The sequence below is a fragment of the Pagrus major genome, chromosome 6, assembly GCF_040436345.1.
Source record: "Pagrus major chromosome 6, Pma_NU_1.0".
Lineage (NCBI taxonomy): Eukaryota > Metazoa > Chordata > Actinopteri > Spariformes > Sparidae > Pagrus > Pagrus major.
In genome coordinates this window covers 16200953-16228116 of record NC_133220.1, presented here as the reverse complement: position 1 = coordinate 16228116, position 27164 = coordinate 16200953, and the positions used below count along the sequence as shown (strand labels likewise).

The following is a 27164-nucleotide window of genomic DNA, read 5'->3' as shown; positions in this document are numbered from 1 at the left end:
TGACAAACTAGTTAGCCAGCCACTCTATTGTTCACTATTTTTGGTTGGACCACAATTATTTTCATCTGCAGTGGTGCTTGTATAAAAATGAAGAAAAACTCCCATGATCCCACACTACTTACAGTGTCATCAAACTACATATTTTGTTATGTTATCATTTGTGCATTTAACATAATAATATCAACTGAAGCCAGTTTAAAACACCAGGAATGCTTTTCCTAAGCACCCTCCTTATGGCAAATCTGCCTGAGACGACAAAGTGTGAAATGCTTACACTGCCCCGCTTTAATTTCATCGGATTCTTTTTTATGTTTGTCCATTACATCAAGTTTTGTTCAATAATGTAGCTGCGGAAACGTGCTCTTTGAGAATGTGACTTTGACAAATGAGCAATTACAGGAGCGATATTCACGTGTCACATCTGTGGCCAGCATGACCCACGATTAGCCCTACTGATGCCGAATGCGAGATGCGAGAGCCGAGCCTGTCAACACAGGCGCCTGGGAAGGCAGCGCGGCCCATTCTGGCATGTCATCCATCACTGGTTCCACTCGGCTGCCGCAGCTGTGTCACTGTCCCCCTCTCACAGACCGCTGACCCCACTGAGGACGCACCAGCAGGATGATCAAATATCTCTCTGGGATAAGAGACAACCATCCTGCTTCACTGACAAGGCAAATGGACAAAAAACCCTCTTTCCTACATATCCTCTGCCACGATGACATCTTTATCAATAAGCAGCATTTAATACCAGAGAGCAGCAGCAGAGTCGTGTATAGACATAGCTGCTCGCCTTTATTTCCAAAAAAAAAGAGCAAGGATTGTGAAGAGCAGAGTGAAGCCATTAGCTGCGGGAAGCTGACACAGAAGGTGAGGGGGGTTAAATAATTGCCAAGAGAAGAGAGAGGGTGGATTGGAACGAAGATGAAATGGAATGACGTATTCCCAAGATAATTACTTGCCATGCAGATTTTATCAACATGGCAATCATCAGGGCCAGTCTACTCCTTTTAAAAATTTCTATCAGATGTGAATGACCTACAGTCTGGATGTAAGGCGGCATGGCCGAGCTCCCAGTCGCTCTAAGTGGACACTCAGTACACGGCTTACCTCAGTCAAGCTACAGACCTCTGACCCTATCAGCAGTCCCAGGTTGCTATAGACATTTCTAAAAGATCCTTCTCCAGCCTCTGCTAATTAGTCCTGCAGCCTCTTTCCCTTTCATTTCCAAAAAGGAAACGCTGCTTGTACGCCACAGTGCTGGCAGATAAATTAGCTGCACGCTTCACAGGAGGCAACCGTTCTTCAGGGAGAGCAGGCTACCTTAATTATGAATATTATTAATTACATTTTTAAAAAAAGACCAAGAGAAATAAATAAAAAAATATCAATCAATCACACTCACACTGGAAGATATTTGTTAAGATTAAATCACACCTTGTTTATTTAACACAGTTGTGAAAATTGTATCTTATATACAGATGGAGCCAGCTGCAGCAGTAGCGGGTCTAACCCAGCTTAGATGAATTTAACAGGGCAGATTCAGTGTTAAAGGCGGATTCAGAGGACTGCGCTCTATTTATAGCATGCCGAATTCATCAGCATAACCCTCTCCTTTCTCTGCCTCCTTGTCAGGGGAAAAAATCAGTGCACATACAAGAGGCTATGTTAAAAGGCACCATCTGTGATCGCAATGTAAACAAAGGTAGCCTGATATTCGGACTGAACAGCCATTATGGTACTACTCCATTATTCAGGTTGACATTGCCTTCTTATTAGCAGTTTCCTGGAGGGGAGGATTTGATTTTACCCTAACCAATCACCGAACTACAGTAATGCATCCAGATGCTCTGACCGTGCTGGGCTGCATACATTTAGCACAAGTTAAGCAAATTAACGGAGAAGAGCAGTTGATATTGAAAGTACAAATTATGCCAAGACAATTTGCCTCTAAAATGTATCACATGGTGACGTGTCCAGGTACAGGAAAATAACAAACATTTCCACAGCACAAAATAAGAGTTCACTGAGTGCATCGTTTTCTTGTTTTAGCACACCGGAAGGGCATTATCACTGTGATATACTGAACATGTACATAACATGGGCAGTTATCAAAGAAAGTGTTCATTATCTTCCGACAAATAGCTGAGGCAGTAAAGATTTATTGAAGACCGTGCCTGCTCAACCCAGCCTATGTGTACTGTCCTCTTTTAGCAGCATTAGGAAGTCTTGCTTACATTTACAAACTAGTTAGCCAACTAATTATAACCATCACCAATTTTACTTTATATTCATACTGTGGTTACTTGCAGTTTACTATGTCAAAGCTTTTATTTGGAAAAGCATCTTAGCTGTTAACCTGAATTATTTTAAATTGTCCCATTTTTTAAGACCGAACCCAAAGGATCTGATTTCTCCAGTAAGGGAAAGCTGTTCAGAAGAGCAACAGAGCAGAGCTTTTTCTAATCACTTTCAAATAAAGGGGCTAACAATAGATGACAAGAAAATCTAAGCTATTAACGTTTTCTGATGTTGTTTAATGTTTGTAAGCTCATGAGTAAAAACAGACCAATTTTACAATTATAATCAGTCGAGGAAAAAAAAGGTTCACCCTAAAAACCCACAGTATTCAAAAAAGGATGAAAACTTTCCTGTTTCCTTTTCAGACAATCCATGATGGGCTGGCAATATTCACAGGCATTCACAGCAATATTAAGCTCTTACTGTACAACACATTATGCAAAGGCGACAGCCAACTAAGTAGAAAAATGATAGAGGGCAGAAGGCCGATCACTGGGAAAACTAAGTTAAAATACAGGGAAAGCAAAGTGCTATTTTTGTCTAAATCTTTCTAGCCACGGAACGATGACTAAAGAGTTTCTGAGCAGCTCCCTATGGCCCTTCATCTTCCCCTCTGAAAAATCTAAGAACTAGCTAATGATTTTTCCAGTTAGGAGTTGTTCTGAAATGCGCTTCAAATTCCTTGCAGTTCATAACTTTAACTGTGAGACTGGGGTTACTTTTCTTGCCCATCTGCACTTCAAGCTATGGATATATGACACAGCAACGGCACGGCCTGCTGGAGGTGATGATCTCAGTCACCACATAAATGAACAGCTCTGGAAAAGACATAGAATTACAGATCCTGACCCTGTCCCCAGTTATTTAAGAGTCTTAAAAGGTCTCACTAATACCAGTCAGCTAAATACTTCCATCTACTCTACAGTTCTCATATCCAAACCTCTATTCTGCAAAGAACACAAAAGCCATGCCTCGGTCCCAGATATCCATGTCTTTTTTGATTATAAAGCAGGTCAAGGTGCTACATAAATACTACGTAGGAAAAATCACTCAATCCACTAAGAGACATCCGTCTTTTTTTTCTTCCATAAACTTGTGATGTTACAACTATACAGTCACTGCCCTCAGCCGTGCTCACAGCACACTGTGGTTGCAAAACACCAGCAGAACTGATGCGAAAAAACAATCGGCGGTTCCTACTCAGGCCTGTGAGAGCTGACCAATCAGAGCAGACTGGGTTTATCAGGACAGGGGCCTTAAGAGACAGGTGCTAAAACAGAGAGTTCAAATAAAGGGTGAATAGAAGTGCTGCAGCAATAGACAATATAAGACACATATTATGTTTTTTGTGATTTTTTCTAGTAGACACCCAGAATAAAATATATAAGCCTGAAAATTAACACAATATTGGACCTTTAACTAACTAGGGGACATGAGGAAAACTAGCAACCCAACAGACCTGACTATGCTGACAGATCTACAGCCTTGGCCTTTCATATTCCTCCATAATTACCAACTGAAGAGCAAGCCTCAACAATACAGACTGACTAACAGTTTTTTCAAAGGCCTGAGGCTGTGACTAAGAATGTGTGCAGGGATCAACAGCCCATCATTGTCCACTGTTATCTGCATTATAAATGATTCTTAGGAGGTAGGAAAAAAAAAAACGTGGGGACACTAGTGGTGTGTCCCAGCCGGTGAGTCAGGCATTGACTTCAACAGAAGTCATTATCACAGAGGAGGAAGTTCACTGAATCAATTGATGGCCATGGTCAACTGCTTTTACAACCAGCTGCTGTACCACAACTCTCTGAACAAGAAGAGCAGATGGGAGGGATCTGTTATGGGTTAATGACTGTTTAAAATGATAACAGAAGTCATATATATAGGGGATGAACTGTGAGGCCAAGACTGTCAAAAAGACAGCTACAGTTTCAAGTAAAACTGAAGCCAACATTTCTACACAGGCCTGCAGGCCACAAGAGGAAGCGATAGAAGCCTCAGGCCTTTTATGTTCTGCACTGCAGTCAGCACTTCACTCAGTGGAGTGTGGGGACAGCAGCTCCTGCCAAAATGTATCCGTGCCAAGGCCTGCCAGCCTGCTCTCCCCGCCCACTCTAAGGGCCAGAGCGTGAGCGGTGGGGCGCCGGTAGGCGGGTGCAAGGTGAGGCTGGTGGGCGTGTGGCCAGGCTGGAGCTTCCTGACACGGGAACCCGCCTCACAGCAGGATCAAACTGGCTGCCGAGTGAATCACTACCCCTCCCACCACCTGACAAAGTCAGCACCGGGCCAGCATGCAGCCACTTCTGCTGTCTCTACAATTAAAGAGGAATCCAGGATGAGACAGAAGTGCTAAAAATCACCTCATTGGACTGCATCACAGCCAAGGTTCATATGACATTGGACTGAAAAGGAGAAACTTATGAACTTTTTGAAAAGGATTATTTTGGACTTGGTGTTGGTGCTTCTGTTACAAAAGGAACAGAGTGCTCTAAATATGTATCAGTGCTGCTGAAAAATTCAGTAGGAGCAAAGTGCTTAAAATTTAAATGCTTGCTTTACGGTGTAATGATGATACAGGCTAAGGAAGCAGATGAAGGTATCAGAGAGTCTAGCACCGAAGCAATTTTACACTTTCAGATTTCAGGCCCTGCAAACCTAAGCTTGAGGTGTGAGATAGGGGCAGGAAGCACAAATTCTCATACCTGACCAATCTTATTCAAATAAGCAACAGGAGCAGGGATTTTCTGAGCTGTGGCTAGTCACCAGTCAGAAGCAGGAACATTATCTCCAGAGTAAATAATGTCCTGGAGGACCAGTAGCTACCCAAATCGCTTCTTAAAAAATAGAAAACTGCTCCAGGCTGCCATTATTAAGCCTCAGATCCAATGGGAAGTTGAACCTTTGATCTGTTTAGGGTACTGCGTATTTGCATTTTATAATGAGATCAAAGCAAGGTCCAGGGCCCCTGCAGAAGGCAGCTCTGTGCCCCATCTCTGCACACTGGACGATTTACAGACCAAAGCTATACTTCCCTGTTAACAAGATCATGTGAGAGCTATGGACCTCAGTGAAAATGCAGTGGGAGATTCGATGTTTGTTAGGCAATCAACAGCAGCCTACATTCTCTTCCAGCTAATTTTCTCTCCTGTACACAGGTGTGGAAGAGATGAAAAAAATAAAAAATAAAATAAAATCATGCCAGTAGCAACAATCTCCTCAACAGCTAAAGTTCAAGAGCAAACATTTCAAGCATTTCTAAACTGGTTGAGAATTGCTCCAGATTTTCTTTGGCATTCTTCACCTGGAAGAAATGCAGAGGGGAATTTACACACTTTGCCTGAAGTGAGCCTACGAGGAGCCGGGAGAAGGTTTGAGATGAGCATGGAGGTCAACATTTGAGAGTGTATGTGGAGTCTCTATTCAATACTGTTCCTGACCAGTTTTTTTAACAGAAAATATACCAGAAAAGAAAATCGCACACACTGTCACTCCGCAGAGTCTCATATTTTGCCTGAGGAAGACTGCAATCAGTTAAGACATCCATGCAGATCAATTAGCAAGTCTGTTTGCTTAAATTAGCCAATCCAGTATGAAGGTATTATTGAAAAAACACCTGAGAGCTTAAATGTTGTTGTTAATTTGACATCAGTACATTTATTTGCAAATATCAATAAAGTGAATCATTTAAATTCATGACAGACAAAAAATAAAATGTTTTCTCAAATGTAGTATATCCTGTTTGGCAACAAATACTTCTCGACTAACAGTGACTATTTAATATGGGTTTCACACATTTTCTGGCAATTTACAATCCAAGTTTCAAACACTCAGTCACTCATTTACAGTAAGAATGTCATCTTCTCCTTCTCATGAGAATAAGTACTTTTTAAAAAAGGATTTTTAAGCCGTTATCTTTGATTTTGATTTGGTTAGTTAGAATTTGATAACATCTCACCAGACTGCATTGAAAATTGTTGTAATTTAATGTTTTAAACAAATAATTTAGTCACAGGTCATTACTTAACACCATCTCTCCAGTAAACGATGATGTTCCAAAAAAAGGACCAATATATAATTGACAAGCAATACTTACAGAAACCTCAATAAAATCTTAACCTCTATGGTTTGCTCTCTAGTTGTCTACCAGACTGCCCATCATGATATGCAGGTAGAGGTAGACAAGGGGAATACCCCCTCTCCTGCAGCTGTCATCTTGAAGTGTCTTGAAGCCACACGTCTGCACATCATTTATGCACCAATTGCCCCACAAACAGTTGTAGCGAAAGTGAGAGAACGCTGATTTGCTATTCATGACACGCGACTCTGCATCCGTGAAGAGAAAGAGCAGATTCGAGAAGTTGTGACACCAGATTTTCAAAACTATGTTCATCCCCTATTCTGTTAATTCCATCACTAATCATACAAAGAATACACATTTTATTTTTTAAAAAAGTCCCAACATGCATGCTTTTATGGATTCTTGAATATCAAATCTATTCAAAGTATTCAAAGTCTGATCTTTGTGAAGCGCTCATGACAGGAAGAGAGACATGTTCTGCTGACGTTGAAGTTGGCGAGGACTGCTCCCATTTACCTTATAATCGTAGAGGAGTCATCTGGACCAGCTTACATTACCCCTGATGGCTTTAAAATGGGCAATAGATATTAACTTTGACCAAGAGAACACAAATCAGGAACACATTGAAACAATATACTGCAGTACTCAAACATGCCTATACTCTTCTTGAAATTATGTGTTTAGGAATCCTAGTATGTGAATTAACGTCCTTAAGGAAACTGGCAGCTCTTCAAGAATCCATGCTTGACATACAATGAACAGAAGGACGCAGAAGCTGCAGTATACATGCTGAATCTTACAAAAGACTGCTGAGAGAAACCTGCAAAATATGAATACCTCAGAGAGCTGGAGAAAGTGTTAAGAAAAGCACCATCTAATGGCTTGCTCATAGATGCCAAGCACACATTCTGCACTCTCGAAGGCAGCGCTCATATTTTTTGACCTTGATGAATTATCTGTTTTTATTGACAGCACTTATTGATATTTCTTAAAAGCGCAGGCTAATGGAGTTCTATTGAGATGACTAAATGAGTTGCTGGTGCCCAGATTAGCCTGGTCTCATCTCGCCGGCACAGCTTGCATTATCATACAGAACAGACGCATGCGTGCGCTGAGTCCCAAATTCCTGCGACTGACATCTCCAGGGGAACAGAGGAGCGATGACTACATCCGACCTACATTCACCCCACCCAGGCATGCTTGCTTCCAACTAATTACACACACAAACATGCATTACTCAGTCACACTATAGGTGGATTCATATCATATTAATAGTCACAGTGCAGGGAAACATTACTACTGCATGGATATTACAGAATTATACAATTTCAATTAGGTGTACATGCTACTTTTCCAAAGATGCTTCTCTGAGGGATTTAAAGCCAAAAAAAAAAAAAAAAAGAAGAAAAAAAAAAGCACAAGCTCGTGATGATTGGGAGAGAGAAACTTTTCCCTGGCTTTTGCACAAGCTTAGATGAAAATATGATTTGTGTGATGGGTTGTGAAAATTCTCCAAGCACAAAAACATTAGGAACAAACCTAAGGCTACTGGAGCTCGTTCAAATGCCCCGAGCATGGAAACAATATTATTGGACTTCATTCACAGTCTTATGCAATGAGAAGGTTTTTACATATACTTTAATACAAATTATTTCAGTTGTTTAGATTCTCAGAAAAAAACTATTGCAGGGAAAACACCCTATTAACAAGAACTGAGAGAGAGACTGTGACGCAGGCTCTAGCCTATGAGCGCATCTTCAAACCGCTTTTTCACTGTTTCCTGCGCTGTACAGCATCCTGGTTAGAGTGATGTGGTTTTTCACACTTTTAAATGTGAGGGTATTTCTACAGTTGCAGCCCACATTGAGGCCATAATCTGTTGATCTGTGCAAGCTTTTACTAAACTAGAAAGTACTTGAAGAGCGTCAACCTCCACCAACGCTGACTAATTCGCTAACTTGCTCTTATAGCCAAGACATCATCTCAGTTACGTCAACAGATCTGCATTACACCTGACACTGAATAGAAACCCTTTCCATCTCAACACTATATATTTCTGTTATAGTTCGTCTCCGTGGATACTAAACAACAGTAATGTGATGGTGGAAATCACAAAAATCTGTAATCAATTGTTCCTTGATCCAAGGCCTGTCGGTCCATTGAATTTCATTGGCTCTAAAAGAAACATAAAAGCCTTGACAGAAGTAATTAATGGATAAACACATTGAATAATACTATGCATTATGTACTCAGGACTCACTGGAAAGTAGTATTGATACTGAGAGGATTATCCTGGTGAAATAAAGTGCCATGAATTTAATGCACATAACCCTTAACAGTCGTGCTTTCTGCAACCGCTTTTCACAAAGCGTACTCCTGTACTCCTGTAAAATTACATATGGTGCAACCTTTACAAATGCATTGAAAATAATAGTTTGCTGTGAACTTTAGCTTACAACCCTGCAACAACATCAGTTTTGCTTTACGGGGTATTTGTGAATTTAAAGAAAACATCTTCCATGATCTCACACTTCTCAAACTGCATGCTTACTTCCAATATTGGAAATTTGCCTTGGTCAGTTAATCCCAAAGAGGATTGAATCCATTCACTGGTTCGCAACCAAAAAGGTTGTAGAAAAATCTGAAAACTGCAGCTGCATTTCTGCAAGAGTTTCAAGACAGTTCCTATGATGTATATTTTGAAGTTTTATAATAATATATAATAATAATAGTAAAGACCAGCTTTCTATTAGCATTTCATGACATTTCCAAGTCTTGAATGCAAATTATTATTTTTAAGCATTAAAACAAGGTTTGAATTACATAAGCATGTCCCATGGTGTTTCCTGACCATGGAAATCCTGAAATAAGCACCTGATTTCAGGATAAGGCCACACTTGACAGGAAAAGAACTAAAGGCACATTAACAGGCAGCCACACACATTAGCCAAGCTTTGGTGAATTAATATCACGTGGTCCCTCCTGCTGTATCTACAGTGGGACTGTAACTCAGTGGGTAGAGCAAAGCTTCAACCCTGCCAGCAGCACCAGTCTGATTCCCACTGAGGCCACCCACTCTAAATGTATAAAAAGTGTAAAGTGTTGACTAAATGTTGTGTCTTATCTACAGTTATTTTAGTTGGGCTGGTCAGTCACACCCTCATATTTCCAAGCAATAAAATCTGTGGATGTGCATAAAACTTCACTAAATCCACTTCAACCCACCTAAATGATGATTTACTCCGAGTTGCTCTATCAACACAAAGGAATATAAAAGTATCTTAATGGATACAGACTAAGCAATAAGTGCCTGATTTGTTAATAACTTTAACACAGCAACAAAGATAGTGGAAAATACTGCTGCAACCTTGTGCCCATGTCTGGAGAGACAGATCGTTAGTGTGCAATGAATGGTTAAATTCAATGCCAAAGGAGGTAGGCGGTATACAAAATACAGAGCTGACCTCAGTGCTGAGTGAAAATGGCTTTAACTCAACACAGGAATACATGCAGACTAATGGCACGTGTGCTGCTATGTTTCTGACAACTAAATACGAGATGATGAAGGTAAAGGAGGAAACAAAGGTTGCTATATTAAACAATTCATTTCCTTACAAAAGGCATGCCACAAAAGCTAAAATCAATCCATTTACAATAACACATGCTTTCTCATCTCCCCTTCACCTACACACACACACACACACACACACACACACACACACACACACACACACACACACACACACGCAGGCTGTGTGCACGCCAGATCTTGTCGCCCCAGGAAATGGGCTTCATACATCTTGTCTGACTGCAATAAAGCAGTGCCTAAGATTCTATTTCCAATAAACGTCGACTGATTGGAAAACTCATTCTAATATCAATTTCCATCTGGGCCCTTTAAAAGGCAATCAGCATAGCTTCATCTCAGTATATCATGGGCTCCTTGAGATGATGACACAGCACTGGCTCTCTCCTTCTGCATAATGGCCTTCTCCTATCAAGGCATCTGCAATGAATAATACCACCCATGAATGGGCTATTTAGTGTGTGTTCGCACAGATAGGGGCCACTTCTCTGAATATTAATCCAGGGTTTTACACTTCATATGGTTCTCTCAGGGCTGCACCATTTTTCATTCGGGGGAGTGAGGCACTTCGTGTGATTTGGCGCACTCATAGTTTCTCTCTAAGTGACAATGGTGATTACCAATGGCATCTCACTTTGTTTAAGATACCCAGCGACCACAAAACAATGATTTAAGTCAAGGCATATCAATTTCACCTCTTCTACAAATGCTATCCATAGCTTACTACAAAACATAAGGTCAAAGAAGAATTTCCATTAGTGAACAAAATGATGCAAGTAACAGTATATCTGTCATCGCAACAACCAAAAGGACATCCAATTTTAGTTTTCAAAAGCACTGAAATTATGTGTCACATTTGGTTTGACATAAAATCAGAGTTAAAGTCAGACGCCCCACTTTAACCAGAGTACAACTCTGTCATCATCATGATGGCAATAAACTTTTAAGTCTGCTGCATCAGCTTAAAATAAAGGCCAGATGTGTCTTTCTCTCACCTTCCAGCCACTGCCCGCCTCCCTGTAGTAGGGAAAGTTATCACAGATCCACTGGTAGATCTCACTCAGTGTCATCTTCTTCTTTGGCGAGCTGTTGATGGCAAACGTGATGAGGCTGGCGTAGCTGTAGGGTGGCTTGCCGTCCTTGTGCTGCTGCACCTCCTCCTGGTCCAGTGTGGTGTTAGGATCCAGCAGGGTACTCTTCTTGCCCATGCCTGGCCCGTGGGCATTCTGGGCGTCTGCCTTGCGGATGGCCGCCTGCATGGTCAGCTGAGGAAGCCAGTCCATGGAGGTCAGGCTGCTCTCCAGCTCCGACGTCATGGTGACGGCAGGCTGGGCAGGAGGGGGGTGGGGAAAAGGTGGAGGTGGAATTGGAGGTGGTTGCTGTTGGCGCTCGGTTGCTGATGGAGAGCGGACCAGGAGTGGAATAACAAATGGAGACGACTGACAGGTTGAAGATGAAGCCTCCCTCAGCTCAAGACATCAGCATATCGTCTTCTGTAGGTCAACTCTGGAGAAACAGAAAAACAGACATGCCTTTATTAGTCTCACAAGAGGCAACTAAACGTTAGAGACAAAAGATATGCATATGAGCAATACTGCAGAGAACGAAAAGAAATGTAAGCAAGGAAGCAACTCTGAACCATCTGCCCAACATCAAAAACCAAGTGTCTCTGTAAAGTATGCTTATATTCACTGTGCAGCAGATCACAAGCCCACCACTTTCTCCACCACTTGCTGCTCTCAAAGCTGACTCATAGCTGGGACTCCATCTGCACAGAGAGAGAGTAAATGCCAGGCAATTGTTTTCACAACTGCCAGCCAAATGGGGGAATGGCTCAGGAGGAATTCCGACTCTCTTGAGGGTAGTAAACCCCCTCTCCTTTCTTCCCTGCCTGCCAGCTCGCCTGCCTTCTCCTCTTCCTCCCCCAAACGGAGCCTCTGCCGTAAACAAGCCAACCAGTGTCGTCTTGCAAACCCTCCTCGGCCCTGCGTGTCGGCCGTGCTGTGCAGAGAGTGCAGCCTGCAACAGCCTGTCTCTCTGTCCCTCTTGGCACACTGCCCTGCCTGTCTTAAAATAGAGGGGCAGAGTAGAAAGGCCTAAAGTTACAAAGGTAGGTGAACTGGGGCATCTGGGGTAAAAAAAATACAAAAAACGAGCAGGATGACACTGCAATCTGGCTGAGGGGGGGGGGAAAACAGAACGGGCAGGAGAACGAGAAATCCTCAACAAGTTGTGGGATTTTTCTCTCGACTGAGCATGCACGCACAAGTGTGTTTTTGTGTGTGCGAGCATGTGTGAGTCTGAGTGTGCACTCAGGCTGTCAGGATGAGAATAAATACAGTCTTGACGGCACTCAATAGGTCAAATACCCTATCTTTCAAACATGTGCAGTGTGGAATAACACTAAATTATTACCATTTATCCCATTTTTTTAAAACTGTGGCTCAGACACATTTTATCAAAATGACATTTACTTCAAATTGTGTTCTTTTCATGATCATAATCTTTGTCTTTATCAAAACATGGTACTTTCAAACAGGTTTGTAGTCATTTAAAAAGATCCAATCCATTAGCAGATAGTTTGCAAATCCCATATTTGATTTGCATTCATCTTTCTTGGAAAAATGGTGGCGAGGAATTTAAAAATAACATTTTTTTTGGCCTCTGCTGGTGGTTCAAGATGCAGCAGGAATAGTAAGAAATTCCTAAATTGGGCAAACTGCGTTGGCAGCTGTAAGTCACAAGCAGTTTGTGGTTGTCCCTTTCAATTGATCTCTCACAGCAGGGGTTAGCTAGTGGCCAGCAGCCAATTCAATATCTGCTATCAGTGTAGACGGGCAGAGCCAGATGATGAAGGCATTTTTCATACATCCAAACAGAATTCTGAGACGGGAGAAGCTAAAACCAGTTGGGGGAAGATCATTAATGGAGTAGAGCATCGGTCTTAAATCTTCTCTTGTAATCAGTGTTGGGCTTCATTTGGCACTGTAAAAGTTTTCTGAGTAAAATGTCGTTACGTTGATTCCGTCTTTTTTTTTTTTTTTAAGTGATACTCAATCTAAACTATCTTTTGAGAATCAAAAGCGATCCCTTTGAGGCTTAAGAGATGGCTTTGATGGAGAGCAGCTGCTGTGGTCACCTCGAATTCATGTCAGTAATACTCCCACTGGTCAAAAATCCCACTTAAACCAGCTAAGATCAGGCTTTTGTGTGCAATGGGAATGTGTAAACTCTGCATTTACACTCGGGTCAATTGACTCTGCAGTAGACACAGATTTTTATCGCCTCGGTTCTGATCTAAACGTAAGACCCAGGTTGACACGCTAAATTCCGCCACGTGAAGTGATGACGCATTATCAACATTGGGTGGTGGCATGTAAATAAGGAAGGGATTTGGGATGCGGTCTATTAAGGACATTTTATTACTGGACACAGTGTTTTGGAGGCCGAGCCCTGTTCATTCCTATGAAAGCTGTTCAGTGATGTTTTGAAGCCAAAAAAGTTTGACTTCCCGGGTATGAAAATACCTGGATCACCGACCATGCAGGCTAACTTGCAGTTTCGCGCCCGGCTAACCTGAATGGGGATAAAATAATTTAATAGTGCGGCTCCTCTAGACTTTCCAAATGTTATTGGACCAAATGGCTAAAATTATGATAGTGAAACAAGCCATTTTCGGCGGTTGTGATGCTCAAAATAATCACAGACGGGCTGCCTTGCCTGCAGGAAGTGGGAATGGGGTCAATAGGTGATTTCTACAGGTGTACCGGGTTTAAAAAACCTGTGTAGACCCGCTAATTTTGGTGGAAAATATAATTTGTTTTGTTTTGTTTTTTAAAAGTAAGTCTGAAGGTGTCAAAACACTGCTAGAGCATAATCCACTTGTGCACTGTTCACATGTTTGATCAGCATAATTCAAACTGATATATTTTCACCAAAGTAAAGCCAAATGTTACTTCAAAGGGGGCAAAATTAAACAGCAAATTTAGACATATTTTGGCAAAATAGTGAATGTATGGAACATACCAAGTATGGAGGTAGATAACAAAGAAGCAGAAAACAGTGTACAGGTGGTTTCAGAATTTTTATGGATGATTTGATACTTTATTCCTTTATGTGAGTATGTTGCGTTTGAAATCTATTTTAATTGCCTGATATCAAGCTGCCCACAACTTTTCTAATTCAATGAGAAGAACACAATGTTTTGTAGGCACCTTTCAAGCCTTTTGATACTCAAAGATAGATTTTGGGTTGAGTTTCACTTTAATCTGTTCTCTTGGAAAAAGACATGGTTATTTACTTTTCAATGTGCTTGTTTTAATTCTTCTTTGATGAAAACACCAAAGGCTTTCAGGGACCTCTCCCAACCTCGGCAGTCATGAGCAGACTGATAGATGAGCAGGGTTGCTGACTGACTACCAACAGGTGAGTCAGCCTCGTTCCTCATCACCGAGAAGACAAACACATCATACACAACATATCTCCACCCTGTAACTGAAATCAAGGTGACTCACATGCTCCTAATGGCAGTAATTTTCCTCTTTGAATGGCAGCCTATTGAAATACAAAACAAATTTGACTTTGAATATTCACCTATATATTATCATCCATTTGAATATCTGCGGCACCACTGGAATGGCCAAAATAGATAATTAGAGCACATCTTTCAATCAAGCTCCATTCATCTCACTGGGCCTCCAGTAGTGCTGTCAAAACACTGATATATCAATATTGAATATTTGAAACCATTTCAATACTTCTTTTCTGCAGTTTCCATACACGGGCACCAGCTGCACTTTCTCACTCTCTCCTGTCCAACAGCGCACGCACACGCACACGCACACGCACACGCACACGCACACACACACACACACACCTAATCTAAAAAGAAATAAACAAATATTTCTAGAACACTGTGATATTTAATGTTTACTACAGTCTTTCTCCTCTACTCTCCTACAAGCTATGAGAAGTTGCATCTCATTGTCATGTTATATCCTTTGTATATTTATCTTTTAATAAAAAATCTTCTCAATCTCAATGTGCCAACAATAGAACTATAACATAAAAAGCTCACGTTCAGAAATGTTGAAATGTTATAAATGTTGAACTGATCACAGGTGAATTCAGACATTAGCATGCAAGATTTAACACCCAATGTGCATATAAACATATTGCAGGTTGACATATTCTAAGCACATTATAGAAAACCTGGTGATTTCAGTTAGATTTCAGTTAGTCACTCACTTGGAAGTGGTTAAAATAATATACAGTAGTTACAGTTTTTGCTCATCAAGACCATGCATCGTTTTGTTTAAAAGATGAAGAATGTGTCACACCCTTTATCGGATGTTGCTAATATTTTGTCCACCTCATTAGCTTTAATTATGCCATAGAACATAGCCGAAACAACTGAATGAAGGGAAATATAATTGACACGCATTGTATTACTTGATATTTTCAACAATATTTTAAGTTAAAAAAACAAAAATAAAAAACTAAAAGTCTCTGGTTCCAGCTTCTCTAAGGTAAGGATTTGCAGCTTTTCTCTTTTTTATATAATTGAAAATTGAATTCCTTTGGACAGGTCACTGGCTGGACAACACAAGGCATTTGAGGACATCATCTTAGGATCTAAACAACTCTGAAGGGCACAGGCTAAACAATGAATTGATTAGTAACCGCATTGCAAAACTAGAGTCTACAAATGACCATGGCTATAAATCATCCTTTATCAGACAGTGTCTGGTGTATTTTTGCATTAGATTTAGCTAGGTGTACCTAATGAACTGGCAACTCAGTGTAACAGTCTGTACAAGGCAATTCTTGGTGGTCATGATGTAAATGTTTCCATTCATACCGACGTGGCATCCCATTCATTCTGAGCCCCAACACCGAGTATGAATGGGGGTAGCCAGGAAAAAGAAGCAGGCAGAGCCCTCTGGTAGCCAATGGAGGTGAGCTGACAGAGACATGGGTTGATGAAAGGCGCTCCGCCCGCTACACGAAGACGCATGCCATTTGACCCTCTACGCTAATGATCCAGCTGCTACATAATCTGCCGGGCCAAGTCGGTGTCTTAATTAGAGAACCTTGGGCTGTGGCAGGAATGATGAAGCGCAACACGGGCAAGCAGTAAGGCGGCCCTCCTGCTGCCTTCATTACCCCGCCAGGCTGTGGGACAGTCAGAGCAGGGACAAGCCCCAGCCTGCTGCCACGTCAGGGAGGACCGTCTGAGTATGTTCACCATCGGGTCTGGGGGAAGAAGGAGGAGTATTAAAGAGGCAGGAAGGATGAGAAGAAAAGCCAGGGGAGATGAAGCAGTAGGGGAGGGTGTGAAGGGCACCATGATGCTGGCATCAAGCCTGGCAGAGAGCAGAGAGTGGCAACTGAGTGTGCATCGAAGAGGTCCAAGAGTTCAGGCGCTATGATTATTAGCCCAGGGGAACAGACTGCGATCCTGCACACACCGGGCCACTTTGATCTGGCTCTAGGAAAATGGGTTTCAGTCACTGTCGCAAACGAAAAAAGAAAAAAGCCAACTTCTTTCTCTTTCTCTCGACTTTAATTTGTTTTTAGAACGGAGCACTGAGACTATTTTCCAAGACTGAGAGGGAGAAATGGATGGTCAAATTCATTCTCTATTCAACACTCAAAGTTTCTTTATCCTCCAGGGATTAATAGCAGATTTGGTTCTGAATGAGAAACTGAAAGCGTTTTTGAAACATCTTAATTTACCAAGTTCTTGACAGGATTTATCATCGTTCCTGCTGCCAACAGAGCACTGACAGCAAATCAGTGATTGTGTTTTGTGTCTCAGCTACTAAGTCTGAAGTGGCTCAATCAAACTGACAGCATGGTTATTATACATGTGCCAGGCCCTCTTTTATTCAAGGATCTCCAATGAGGCAACGAGTTGAGTAACATCCAGGGATTACTCAACACAACATAGCAGATTACGTTAACTTCATCATGTTGGGTAAGTACGTACTGAGATGCAGGTCAACAACTGCGTCATAAAATCAGTGCTGTTCCCCATCTACACTATTGCAAAATTGATGTCTGTACTTAGCAAGCGGTTAAAAATTTTAGTAGTACCCCTTACAATGGACGGTTCGGGATGAAATTAATATTTCAAGTGTAATTTGCTACAATGGATGGCACTTAACTGTCTTCAACATGTTATACAATGACAGCAACCACCTGCTTAATTGTAATTCTAATTTAGAAAGAATGGATGTTTTATAAATGCGAGTATGTCTGTTCATACATATCTGTAATGGGGTCAGCAAACCTCAGTCAGAATGTTTATTGTACGGTCGAACAACACCAGAAACTAGGGATGTCCTGATCAAGTCTTTTTGGCCCAAATCGTAATCTAAATACTGCTGTATTGTGCTTTTGCCAATAATTTGACCAATAGTTGAATCCGAAATGTATATTCACTTACATGCGGATTAAATGTGTATCTGTCACACTGAAATAACAGCTGTAGCCTATTTCATCAGACAAAATTGATTTTTCACAAGCTACTTCATACAATTATTAGTGATCCTGGTTAAAAAAATATTTGGTTTAATAAGTTAAAATTACTGATATATGAATAAAAGCTTATTTTTACCATATTATTCCGATAAGTAAATATCGAAAATACACACCCGAATGTAGCATCCATGAGGCATTTGTTGTGTGCGTTATCGTTATTTCTGCATCCACTTCCATGTAAATGCTATGTTATCTTCAAAAACTATCATCAATCTTTCAATTTGCCTACAGTTGGGAGTGGGACGTTACAGTTTAACAACTTGCTACAGCAAAAAGAACCTGATGGTAATTATTAATTTCAACTGCTACTTTACTGTGAACAATCTATTGTTCAGCAGTAACCGAACACAGTCAACAGTCTGCCTAAATATAGTCCCCAGGTGCACCATGAAATTTGTACTTGTAGCCTTTTCACAATTCTGGGCCCAGTCTCAAGAATCTGTTTCATCAGCCAAGTTACCAAAGCCAAAGTAGCCAAAGCTTTTCAAAGAACTTAAAGGTTCCTTCAGCCTGTTGTTGTTTGTGTTTCCACTGCGGTCTAAAGACCCGCGAAGATTAGGCTAATTAGTCCGCTGATGTTTGAATAAGCGACAGTTGTTTTTCAACATAATTTTTGCATGCAACCATATAACATTAATGAGGCCACATAAAGTGATTCACAGGCATCAATGCACAAATATGCGTTGTTTTTTGTTTTTTTTTGGTTGATGTGTCAAAGCTCAATGAACAAAAAAAACTCTGTTTTGCAGCTGAAATAAAATGCTGTGTGTACTTGACCAATCAGATATTTTTTAAAAAGTACAGGAACATTGAGGACTGGGCTTAAAGTGCAAACACCTGAGCAGGTACGTTTTGGGTGGAAAAAAATAATGTCCCTGCTGAATCTTCATTTACAACCTGATCCCTGCAGTGGACACGCACCAAGTTCCTCAAAAGGTTCCTAGTCCCCGGAGAAAGTTCCTGCAGTGGAAACTGCTATTAGAGTGTTTAGGTAGTTAAATCAAAGACAAGCGCCTCATGTGTGACATCTGCATGATTACAGTTTGATGCTTTATGGTAAATGTAACATAGTTAAAAGAGCCAGTTAATCCCCAAATGAAAAATACATATTTTTCCTCTTATCTGTAGTACTATATATCCATTTGGGAAATGGGATGTACCCGAATGAGCCTCTGGTTATGCTGCAGATATGCCAAAGTCCCTCCAACTCAAAATAAAACAACAATAAAGGATAAAACTACACTAAACACAACCCCACCATTGAGCGGGTTTTATGGCTTAAACTAGTTTGTCCTAACAGAATGGCGTAAGATGGTACTTTATAACACCACTGAGCATCTTCCAGAGAAAACAGAGGGATGTTCTAAATTGCTGAATGTGTTCTACAGTACAGTATGGAAGTCACCTTTCAAAGATCTGACATCTGCTAAGGTAGGTAATGCATCTTAGTAAACATGCACAATTTTGATTATATTAAAATTACCTTAAAGTGCTTACAATCGAAAGCATTGGAAAACTCTGTGAAGCTCTGTGAAACAGTTATTACTTCATACCATAGTCACTACACATGTTGAAAACTGTCACATCATATCCCCCTTTCATACTGAATATTTAGTATTAATTATTTCGGCTACAATGACTTGCATTTCACATCTGTAAAACTATAATGACAAATAGGATTACTGACATGCAACATTTTTTTAACCACTGGTTTTGTGTTTGAGGTAAACTAGCCACAAAATATACAATCCACTAAAATAAGCTCAATTCAATCTCGTCAAATGCAACCTTCACTCTCATTAATGAAAACTAACACCCTGCAACATTCTGCCAAACAGAGGGAACCACTGACTGAAGCAGAAGTAGAGAAGGCACACAAAAGGGAAGCAAGTAAAACAAAAAAAGGTGAATAAAACTGGTTTTACTATTTGAATTACAGCCCAAGTGTTTAAAGCAAATTAACAGAAATCAGGTTGCAGTGCATTCCCAGCAGGGAGCAGTGTTTAAAGACATGACAAGACACCCCACAGGAAATGTTAGTCAGGGATAAGAGGCCTAACGCAAACAGACAGCATGCACACTTAATGTTTTCAGCTGCCATTTCTGTTTAATAATGTAAGCTCAATAAACCTGACGAAATTAATTTGTACTGTGTTTGACTTCCCAAACACGTATCAGTTTACCTGTACACTGAGTGTGTGTAGGACCACTTGTGAAGGGATGAAAGCAGTGTTACCAACTGCCAGCAAATGCAGAAAGGACTAAATCAGATGGAGCGGTTACTTTGGTGTGAAAATGAGTATTGGGGGGAAAAAAATACACTGTTTGTCATTGGTGTGAATTGAGTCAACATGGCTTATTTGACATTGTTTCACGACGCTGCTCGTGACCAGCATGTTACGCAGGTCTGACACAGTTCGACCTGAAAGCATGAAGACCTGTGAAAAGGGCCTTTTGTACTCACTACAGCAACCACTGAGGACAACACAAAGGCTTCTCTCCTCAACAGATATTAGTGGTTACTTGTACACTCAGCCATAATTCCCCCTCTTCTTGAGTGGAAACATGCTTTAACATGACTATAAATAGGAAGTTCAACTTTCCTGATGGTGAATAGTAAATAGAATCATGTAAAATTAAAGGAACATTTTGGTTGTTATGGTTATTTGCTTTCTTTCAAGAGTGTGATAAGAATATTAATACCATTTGAATGTCTGTGTATTAAGTTCAGAGCTAAAACCAGGAGGCAATTAGCCTATCTTAGCATGAAGACTGCAGGCAGATGGAAACGGCTAGCCTGGCTCTCTCCAAAGCTAAAAAATCTGCCTTTTGGCCATTCTATAGCCTACTGATTGTACATTGTGTATATTTAACCCATGCACAAACTGAAATAAGACAAGAAAGTTTCGGAGTTGCATTCTAGCCATTTCTGCTGCCTGCAAAAGTAAAACCCTAATGAATGCAGTGGCCATCATTTTTAATCTGTGTAAAAACACAACAATGACACTGTATCAACATATGGACTTAAAATAATATCACAATATTTTCAGGCTGTATTGCGGCAGACAATATAGAACTTGATATTTTGAAATCTCCTCAAAGGCAACAATATCAAATATCACAATATTTTTGAAGGAATACCTCAATATCAATATTGCGACAACATTGTAGAGATGACAACTGGTACTTTCACAAAATATCAATTATAGAGATTTTTGATAAATATTTATCAGTCACGTGGATATAATGACTAAGTGTGTAAAGGCAAATATTAGAACAAGTAGAACATTCTGATAAGTTCAGAAATTTACGTCACTTTACTGTAATGCAGCCTTTAAAACCAGGAAAAGACAAGAATTACGAGATGTCACGATACCCAAAATCCAACTGAAGATGCATAGTTTCATATCATGATAAGAATATAAGATCGATATATTGTCCAGCCCTACAGCAACATTACATAATTTTGCAGACTTAACCTTGTGTATGAACAGCAGCTACTAAGTATTCACCCAAAACCTTGTCTCTGTTAACAATGGTCAAGTCATGTGGGTTGAACCCATGGTTTTATTGGGATAAAAACCATGGGTTATATCATGATTTATTTACTTGAGTTGGACCATGTACAGATGTTTTATATCACCTATACGGAACATTTGATGAAATAATTTGTAATTTTTACCCTAGTTTCCTGTGTGAGTTGTGATTTGCCATTTTCAGTTTGGGGTTTCATCTCAAGTGTCTATTAAATGACACATAGTTGTAAAAAAAATAATTCTTTGGTATCATTATATACACACACTCCACCGCAGCCTATTTTATTTTTTTACCTAGAAGACCTAGCTGCCTACCTAGAACAACTTCCCTTCAATTGCCTCTGCATTACTGTCATCATTTCCTCTCTGAGAAAAGAGTAGGCAATTCAGCTCACATTCTCACTCCCACTTGCAGACACAAGACTGTTGATAGGTACCAGACCAGTGCTCTCCTGCACTTATCTGCAATTTCCGCGATTAATCCCCTTTTACTGCAGTCATGCATCCATCACGGGTAACACTCCAACAGCATGTGCCTGCTCAGCTACATAGACACAACCATTATGATGGCTGTACTGCCATAGAAGCTACCTCAGAATTGAAGATATGAGGAATGCTTGAATTAAAAACAATGTCACAAGGATTCAAACAGAGCACAATAAATATTTACACCAGTGATTGTTAAATGCTGCCCAGACTTTGCAGTGTGTGAGGAGGTAAAGACAGAAAGAGAGAAAGCTTATTATGACAAGAATCTTCCTGTAGTGTGATGGTAACTTGGCAAATGGGAGGGGAATCGCTAAGCGTGCTCCCTCTGTTATGCCTGAAGATTTGGCACATGCACTCACAACAACAACAGTGATGTAACCTGGTAACAAGCCTTTGGCATCTTTACTCTCGACCGAAACCCGGGTCATACCTTCCATATCAACAGCTTTATATCCAGCATGGGAGAAGCCCTTGTTTTCCTAGTGATTGTAAGGGAGATCAACAGGGAGGGGTGGGAACTCTGCTCACCTGCCCTTCAGTCAAAAGGGAGACTCCTCACTTTTTCCAGCCCTGGAGGCAAAAATACTTAGTTGCGAGTTATTTTTGAGATATCTCAAACTAAAATAGCAGTGAGTCTGAGTATTGTGATTGCACGTGAGCTCTGTAATCATGCAGCGAACCTCCATAAGCCTAGGCTTCATTAAAAAACAAAAAGTAGGTAACGGCAATGCCAAGGCAACAGCTTTTAATGTCAGTCTTCCTTCTCAATTAAAGGCTTAATGGTTCAGCTGAAACCACCCCCAGGAAGAAAGCATTAATAACCCAGTCCTTACTTGCATTTTTAGGATGTGTCAATTATCGCTTCAGCGCTCACGCGGCTGAGCACATTGTTCAGCTTATTGCAGCCTACAGCCGAGCCGGGCACCAACCGAGGCCTCATCGCTGCGAACAGAATGTGCAAGTACATCTGTGCTTTACAGTGCAATCTATGTGTCAGTGTTATTAGTGGGCTACGTTGTGTTAAAGTTGGTTTTTAAGATGCAGGCAAGCAGACCTCTCTGCTGTGCTCTTAAAAAAGAAAAATGGTATACATGCTCTTTCTGCTCCCCAACTCCCTCAATCCCACTTCGCCTGTGGTTGAACAAATCAAGTCCATAATTATTCTGCCAATCAATCTGGAGCACAACTGTGGCTGTGGGGCAGTTAAACGCTGAGGAGAGAGAGTTGTCAACAAAGCAAAGCTAAACCCTGAGTTCCTTTAAACCCACTGAACCTTAAAAAGGCAAGAGAGACACCTTTGTCTTATTAGACAGTGTCAGACAAAGAGAGGTCTTCTAAGTGAGTGGTAAAGAGAAAAAGCATCCAGCTGCTGCAGACGTACAGAAATACAGGCGGGCATAGGGACAGAGGATCAGAGTAGTGGAAGATCTGGGAGTTGGCTGTGGATCAACTGACAGCTTCAGGCTGTCTGGAGAGGCCACAAAGCAAGCAACAGGGTTTGTGACCTCTGAAAGCAGACACAGCCAAACCAGAAGAGAAATGTGAATAGATGCAGCAGTGTTACATATTAGAGATATTGGAGAGATGCTCTGAAAAGACTACCACTTTTCATGTTAATGTGGGTTTGGTGGGCTGAATGTATATTTAGATAAAGGCATAGAAAGAAACTGAGGCAGATGAAGGGAGCACACAGTAGCACAATGCCCTCAGCTCATTGTGCAATCTGCAGGTCAATACAAAAAAACCCACATACAACATTCTGGTAATTGAATAAGCCTTTCCAGTGAATCAGAGCAATGATCAGGCGGGGTTTGTCTCTCTGTCCCCAACAGCTTGCCTGGGAGGTGGCCTTTGTTTTGGAGGTGGCAGGGGTGCCCTGACACCGACCATGCGAACCCAATTACCCTGGTCCCACGGCCTGGGGGCCCACATTAAAATACTCCCTCTGGGAGGTTGACTCCACGCCAGCCTGGCAGCCAGCAAGATCCTGCTGCTGAATCACAAATAGACCACTTAAGGCACTGGCAGGCCAAGCGTTTTGGTGGCAATCTTGAGAGTCTATCCTCATCTGCCTTCATTGGATCCAGTTCATCGTTGATGTTTAATATTGAGCCAGCCTCTGAGGCGGCAGTGAGGTAAGGTGAGCGAAAAACTATCCATCGGCCATAGAAAAGCAAAAGTCCACGTGGGAGTAGAGTTTATCTCTTCAGTAGGTATTTAGTCAGAATTTAGTTATCAACAGAAGATTAACTGGCAACTATTTTGATAATCAATTCATCGTTTAAGGCCTTGTTCTAGTAAAAACACAAAATATTCTCTGGTTCCAGCTTTTTAAATTGCGAGGACATGCTGCGTTTTTATGCTGCTATCTTTATCTTTGTGATACTAAACTGAATTTCTGGGTGTTAGACAGATCAGTAGTACAAAACATGTAATCTAATAATGAATTTGGCTTCTTTCACCATCATATGGCATTGTGGATATCACACAATGAATTGATTAATTGAGGAAATAATTAGGAGATTAATCATTAATAGAAGAAATCATTAGTTACAGCCTAACCTGAACCGTAACTTAATATATTCTAATGTTAGCAATGTGTTGAGAATTACAAAAGATCGGTAGGTGTAAATAACTCATATTTTGTTGTCTACATATATACAGCATACTGTAACTCTTAAGAGTAGTCTGACTTAGTTGATGTAGACTGCGGCTGTCATTGGCCAGCTATTTCAGATGGCATACCTCCCCTTCTGCTTTAAAAATCCCTGTCTCTATGGGAAACAACATCCTCTAAGCATGCATCTGACACGCTGAAAATGGTGAGTTATCCTCACTCTAAGGTTGCTAATGGTACAAACGTAAACAAGCTAGCAATTGTTAACTATTCTTTTGCTGGGATTTAGCCATTTTAATGCAAGGGCTCGCCTCCCCACGTACAAATGTTTCACTAAAACAAGCTCTCCCCAACACAATTTTTCAAGGACACTGTCGCTTTGCGCTGCCCAAGATTGCTGTGATTCGTTCAAAGGAACACAAACAAGCAGGAGCGTTTTTTTCTCCCATAACAGAATAATAATGGATGCAGCCAGGCCTCTCTCCAGGTCTGTCGAGATAGGTCTGCCTATGAGAGGGTACTCTTGAAGTTAAAATACTACATTTTCAGCAAAGAAAGAAGAGATGTTTGTCCTCTTATTCAACTCAGACATAATGTGACATGGTTAAATGTGTTCATGTCATCCCTGTCAGAAATAACCGTGTATGAGGCTCATTTTAAGTGCAACACTGACGTGTTCAAAAAGAAACCATGCTAGAATTACCCAAGCGTGATTTAAAGGAATTACCTGGGTGGCCAATGCATGTTCTGAGAGTGCTACACAGAGCAGGAATCAGGTCATGAATTTCAAATTTAGACAGTGGATCAGCATTGGCAGCTCTGAAGCTGAGAGAAGGAGCTGCAACACGGGTTACACTGAGACAGAGCACTCCCTTTCAAACCAAGAAAGTACAAAGTAAAAAACAAAATTCAAACAGAGTTGAAATAGCTTGAGGTTTGGTGGATTTGTTAGATGTTCCTCTCACGTAAAGCCTAAAATCGTCTTCATTTAGGATGGCACTGGAGCTGGAGTTATAATTAAAACCATTTTGCTTTTTAATCAATATTCAATCTCTCAGAAATAATTAACAGCATATTAAAGAGTTTACTGCCTGACAGAGCTGGATGCCTCTACATCATTAAGCTGTTGAAGCGCTGCTCTTTGACTCCTCATGTCCCATTTCACTGGTTTACTGCGCCTCCGTACAGGCTCTTTAAAATGCTGCTGGAGTCATACTGTACCTGCAGATAATAACACAGCCCACTGATAACATGCAGCGTGTATATGCTCTCCCACTCTCACTGAGACATGGCTTTTTAACATGTACACATAAACACTACATGAGTGAACATGAACGTGACAAATGTACTATTTATACAAGTCGCTGAACGCAGAAGCTTCATAGGAAATGGCATCAAGCTATGATCAAGATTTTCAAAGCATTTGGCTGAGGGGCAGCCACCTGCCATAAATCTATGCACCTTTCCCCTGAGCGATAATGCAGCCTGAATTGGAAGTTGCACAACAACACGGCAGCACAGAGCATATTAGAGGGATTACAAGTAACTGGTCAATAATTTTGTATTTTCTTTGTGCTCCATCTTTTGCTTTGCTCTTAGTGTCAGATTTTTGACCTCCAGACTCAATCAATCTCACATAATGTGCAGGTTGCACACATCAGCAGTCCATCAGTACATAAAAACACAAAGCCAAGATGAATATAGTGATCGATTATCTACCAATCAAAATACATCACATACCTGAAGATACGTGCAGTCATTGCTTACCACGTGAGCATGGTTTCAGAATACAGTATGATAGCACTCCAATCAGCTGTGGAATTTAAGCACCTCTGTCTTACGTCACCGTGAATTGTGTGTGTTTTATAAAGATAATACATTTCTTGGGCATCCTCCAGACGACTTCCATGGAAATTTGGATGACGCTTGGTTTTCGTCTACTGCTGATTATGGACGGAGCAGCCTAGTAAAACATGAAACTGAGGTTGTCTACCGCACTGTACACCAGACCAGGAATCTGTTTTCACGTGGAATGGACAGCTGTCGGTGTCTATACCTGTTGTCTACACCCCGCTCCGTTCCAGATCATTTCAATTAATTTGGTTTCCTGGAGACAATGTTGCTATTTATCTGGGTGTGGATGAAGAGGGAAGGTGGTAGCAGCAGTCATTGTTGGTTTAAGCTCTGCAGTCAAAATACCTCCTGGCAAAAAAATGGAGTCATCACTGTGTGGTAACGGCCCTTACAAGAGCAACAATAGGTCATCACAAACCTGAGGATTTACCGTAATAAACAGCAGACACGTGAGTTAGGCTCAGAGTCAAAAGTTTTTGGCTTCAACTTCTTAACTGACAGACAAGCTTTAATGTTAAAAATAGTGGCACTCAGCCTCTTGCCACCTGGAGATGGTAGGCCAAAGATTGACCTGTTACTAGGATTATTTGGGCACAAATCTACTATCCGAGCCAAGACTGAGTAAATATTACTAATCTGAGTTTGACGTTTGGCCATAAAAACAATAGTTGGCCTTGAAATACACACCCTCTCGGAAATTTGTCATGATTTTGTTTAGGTTTCCAAAAATGTTTTTTATCTTCATTCATAAATAGAAAAATTGTTAAGGATGCTGAAGAAAGAGTGAATTTGATTTGAATCCGACCTAAGATCTTTGGGGTTGCACCGATACTGATAGTAGGGATTAAAAAAATTCCGATACCGACATACCTTTCGATATACACACATTTTTCTGCAATGTTCCCTCAAATGTGGTTATTTAACACATGCACATTTTATAGTTTAACAATAAACATTATTGTCTAAAAATAACCACAGTGCACTGAAACACTAAACTTTACTGGAAATGTTGGAATTATAAATTACTCCAAGCATCTTTTTTAATCGATGATAAAATTGTTCTCATATTGGCACATATCAGACACTTAATATGCTGATACTGATATATCGATTGGCCAATATTATCAGCAACTATTGGCCGATCACAGATATATT

General features: G+C 40.8%; 1 protein-coding gene across 1 annotated transcript in view; it reads right to left on the bottom strand.

Annotated features, from left to right (window-relative positions):
* Nucleotides 1-27164, bottom strand: part of foxj3 (forkhead box J3) — an 80335-nt gene that overhangs the window by 35767 nt on the left and 17404 nt on the right. Inside the window, exon 2 of the mRNA XM_073468800.1 lies at nt 10964-11474. Coding sequence (XP_073324901.1) covers nt 10964-11284 — 321 coding nt within the window. The 5' untranslated portion in view covers nt 11285-11474. The remainder of the gene's footprint in view (nt 1-10963; nt 11475-27164) is intronic.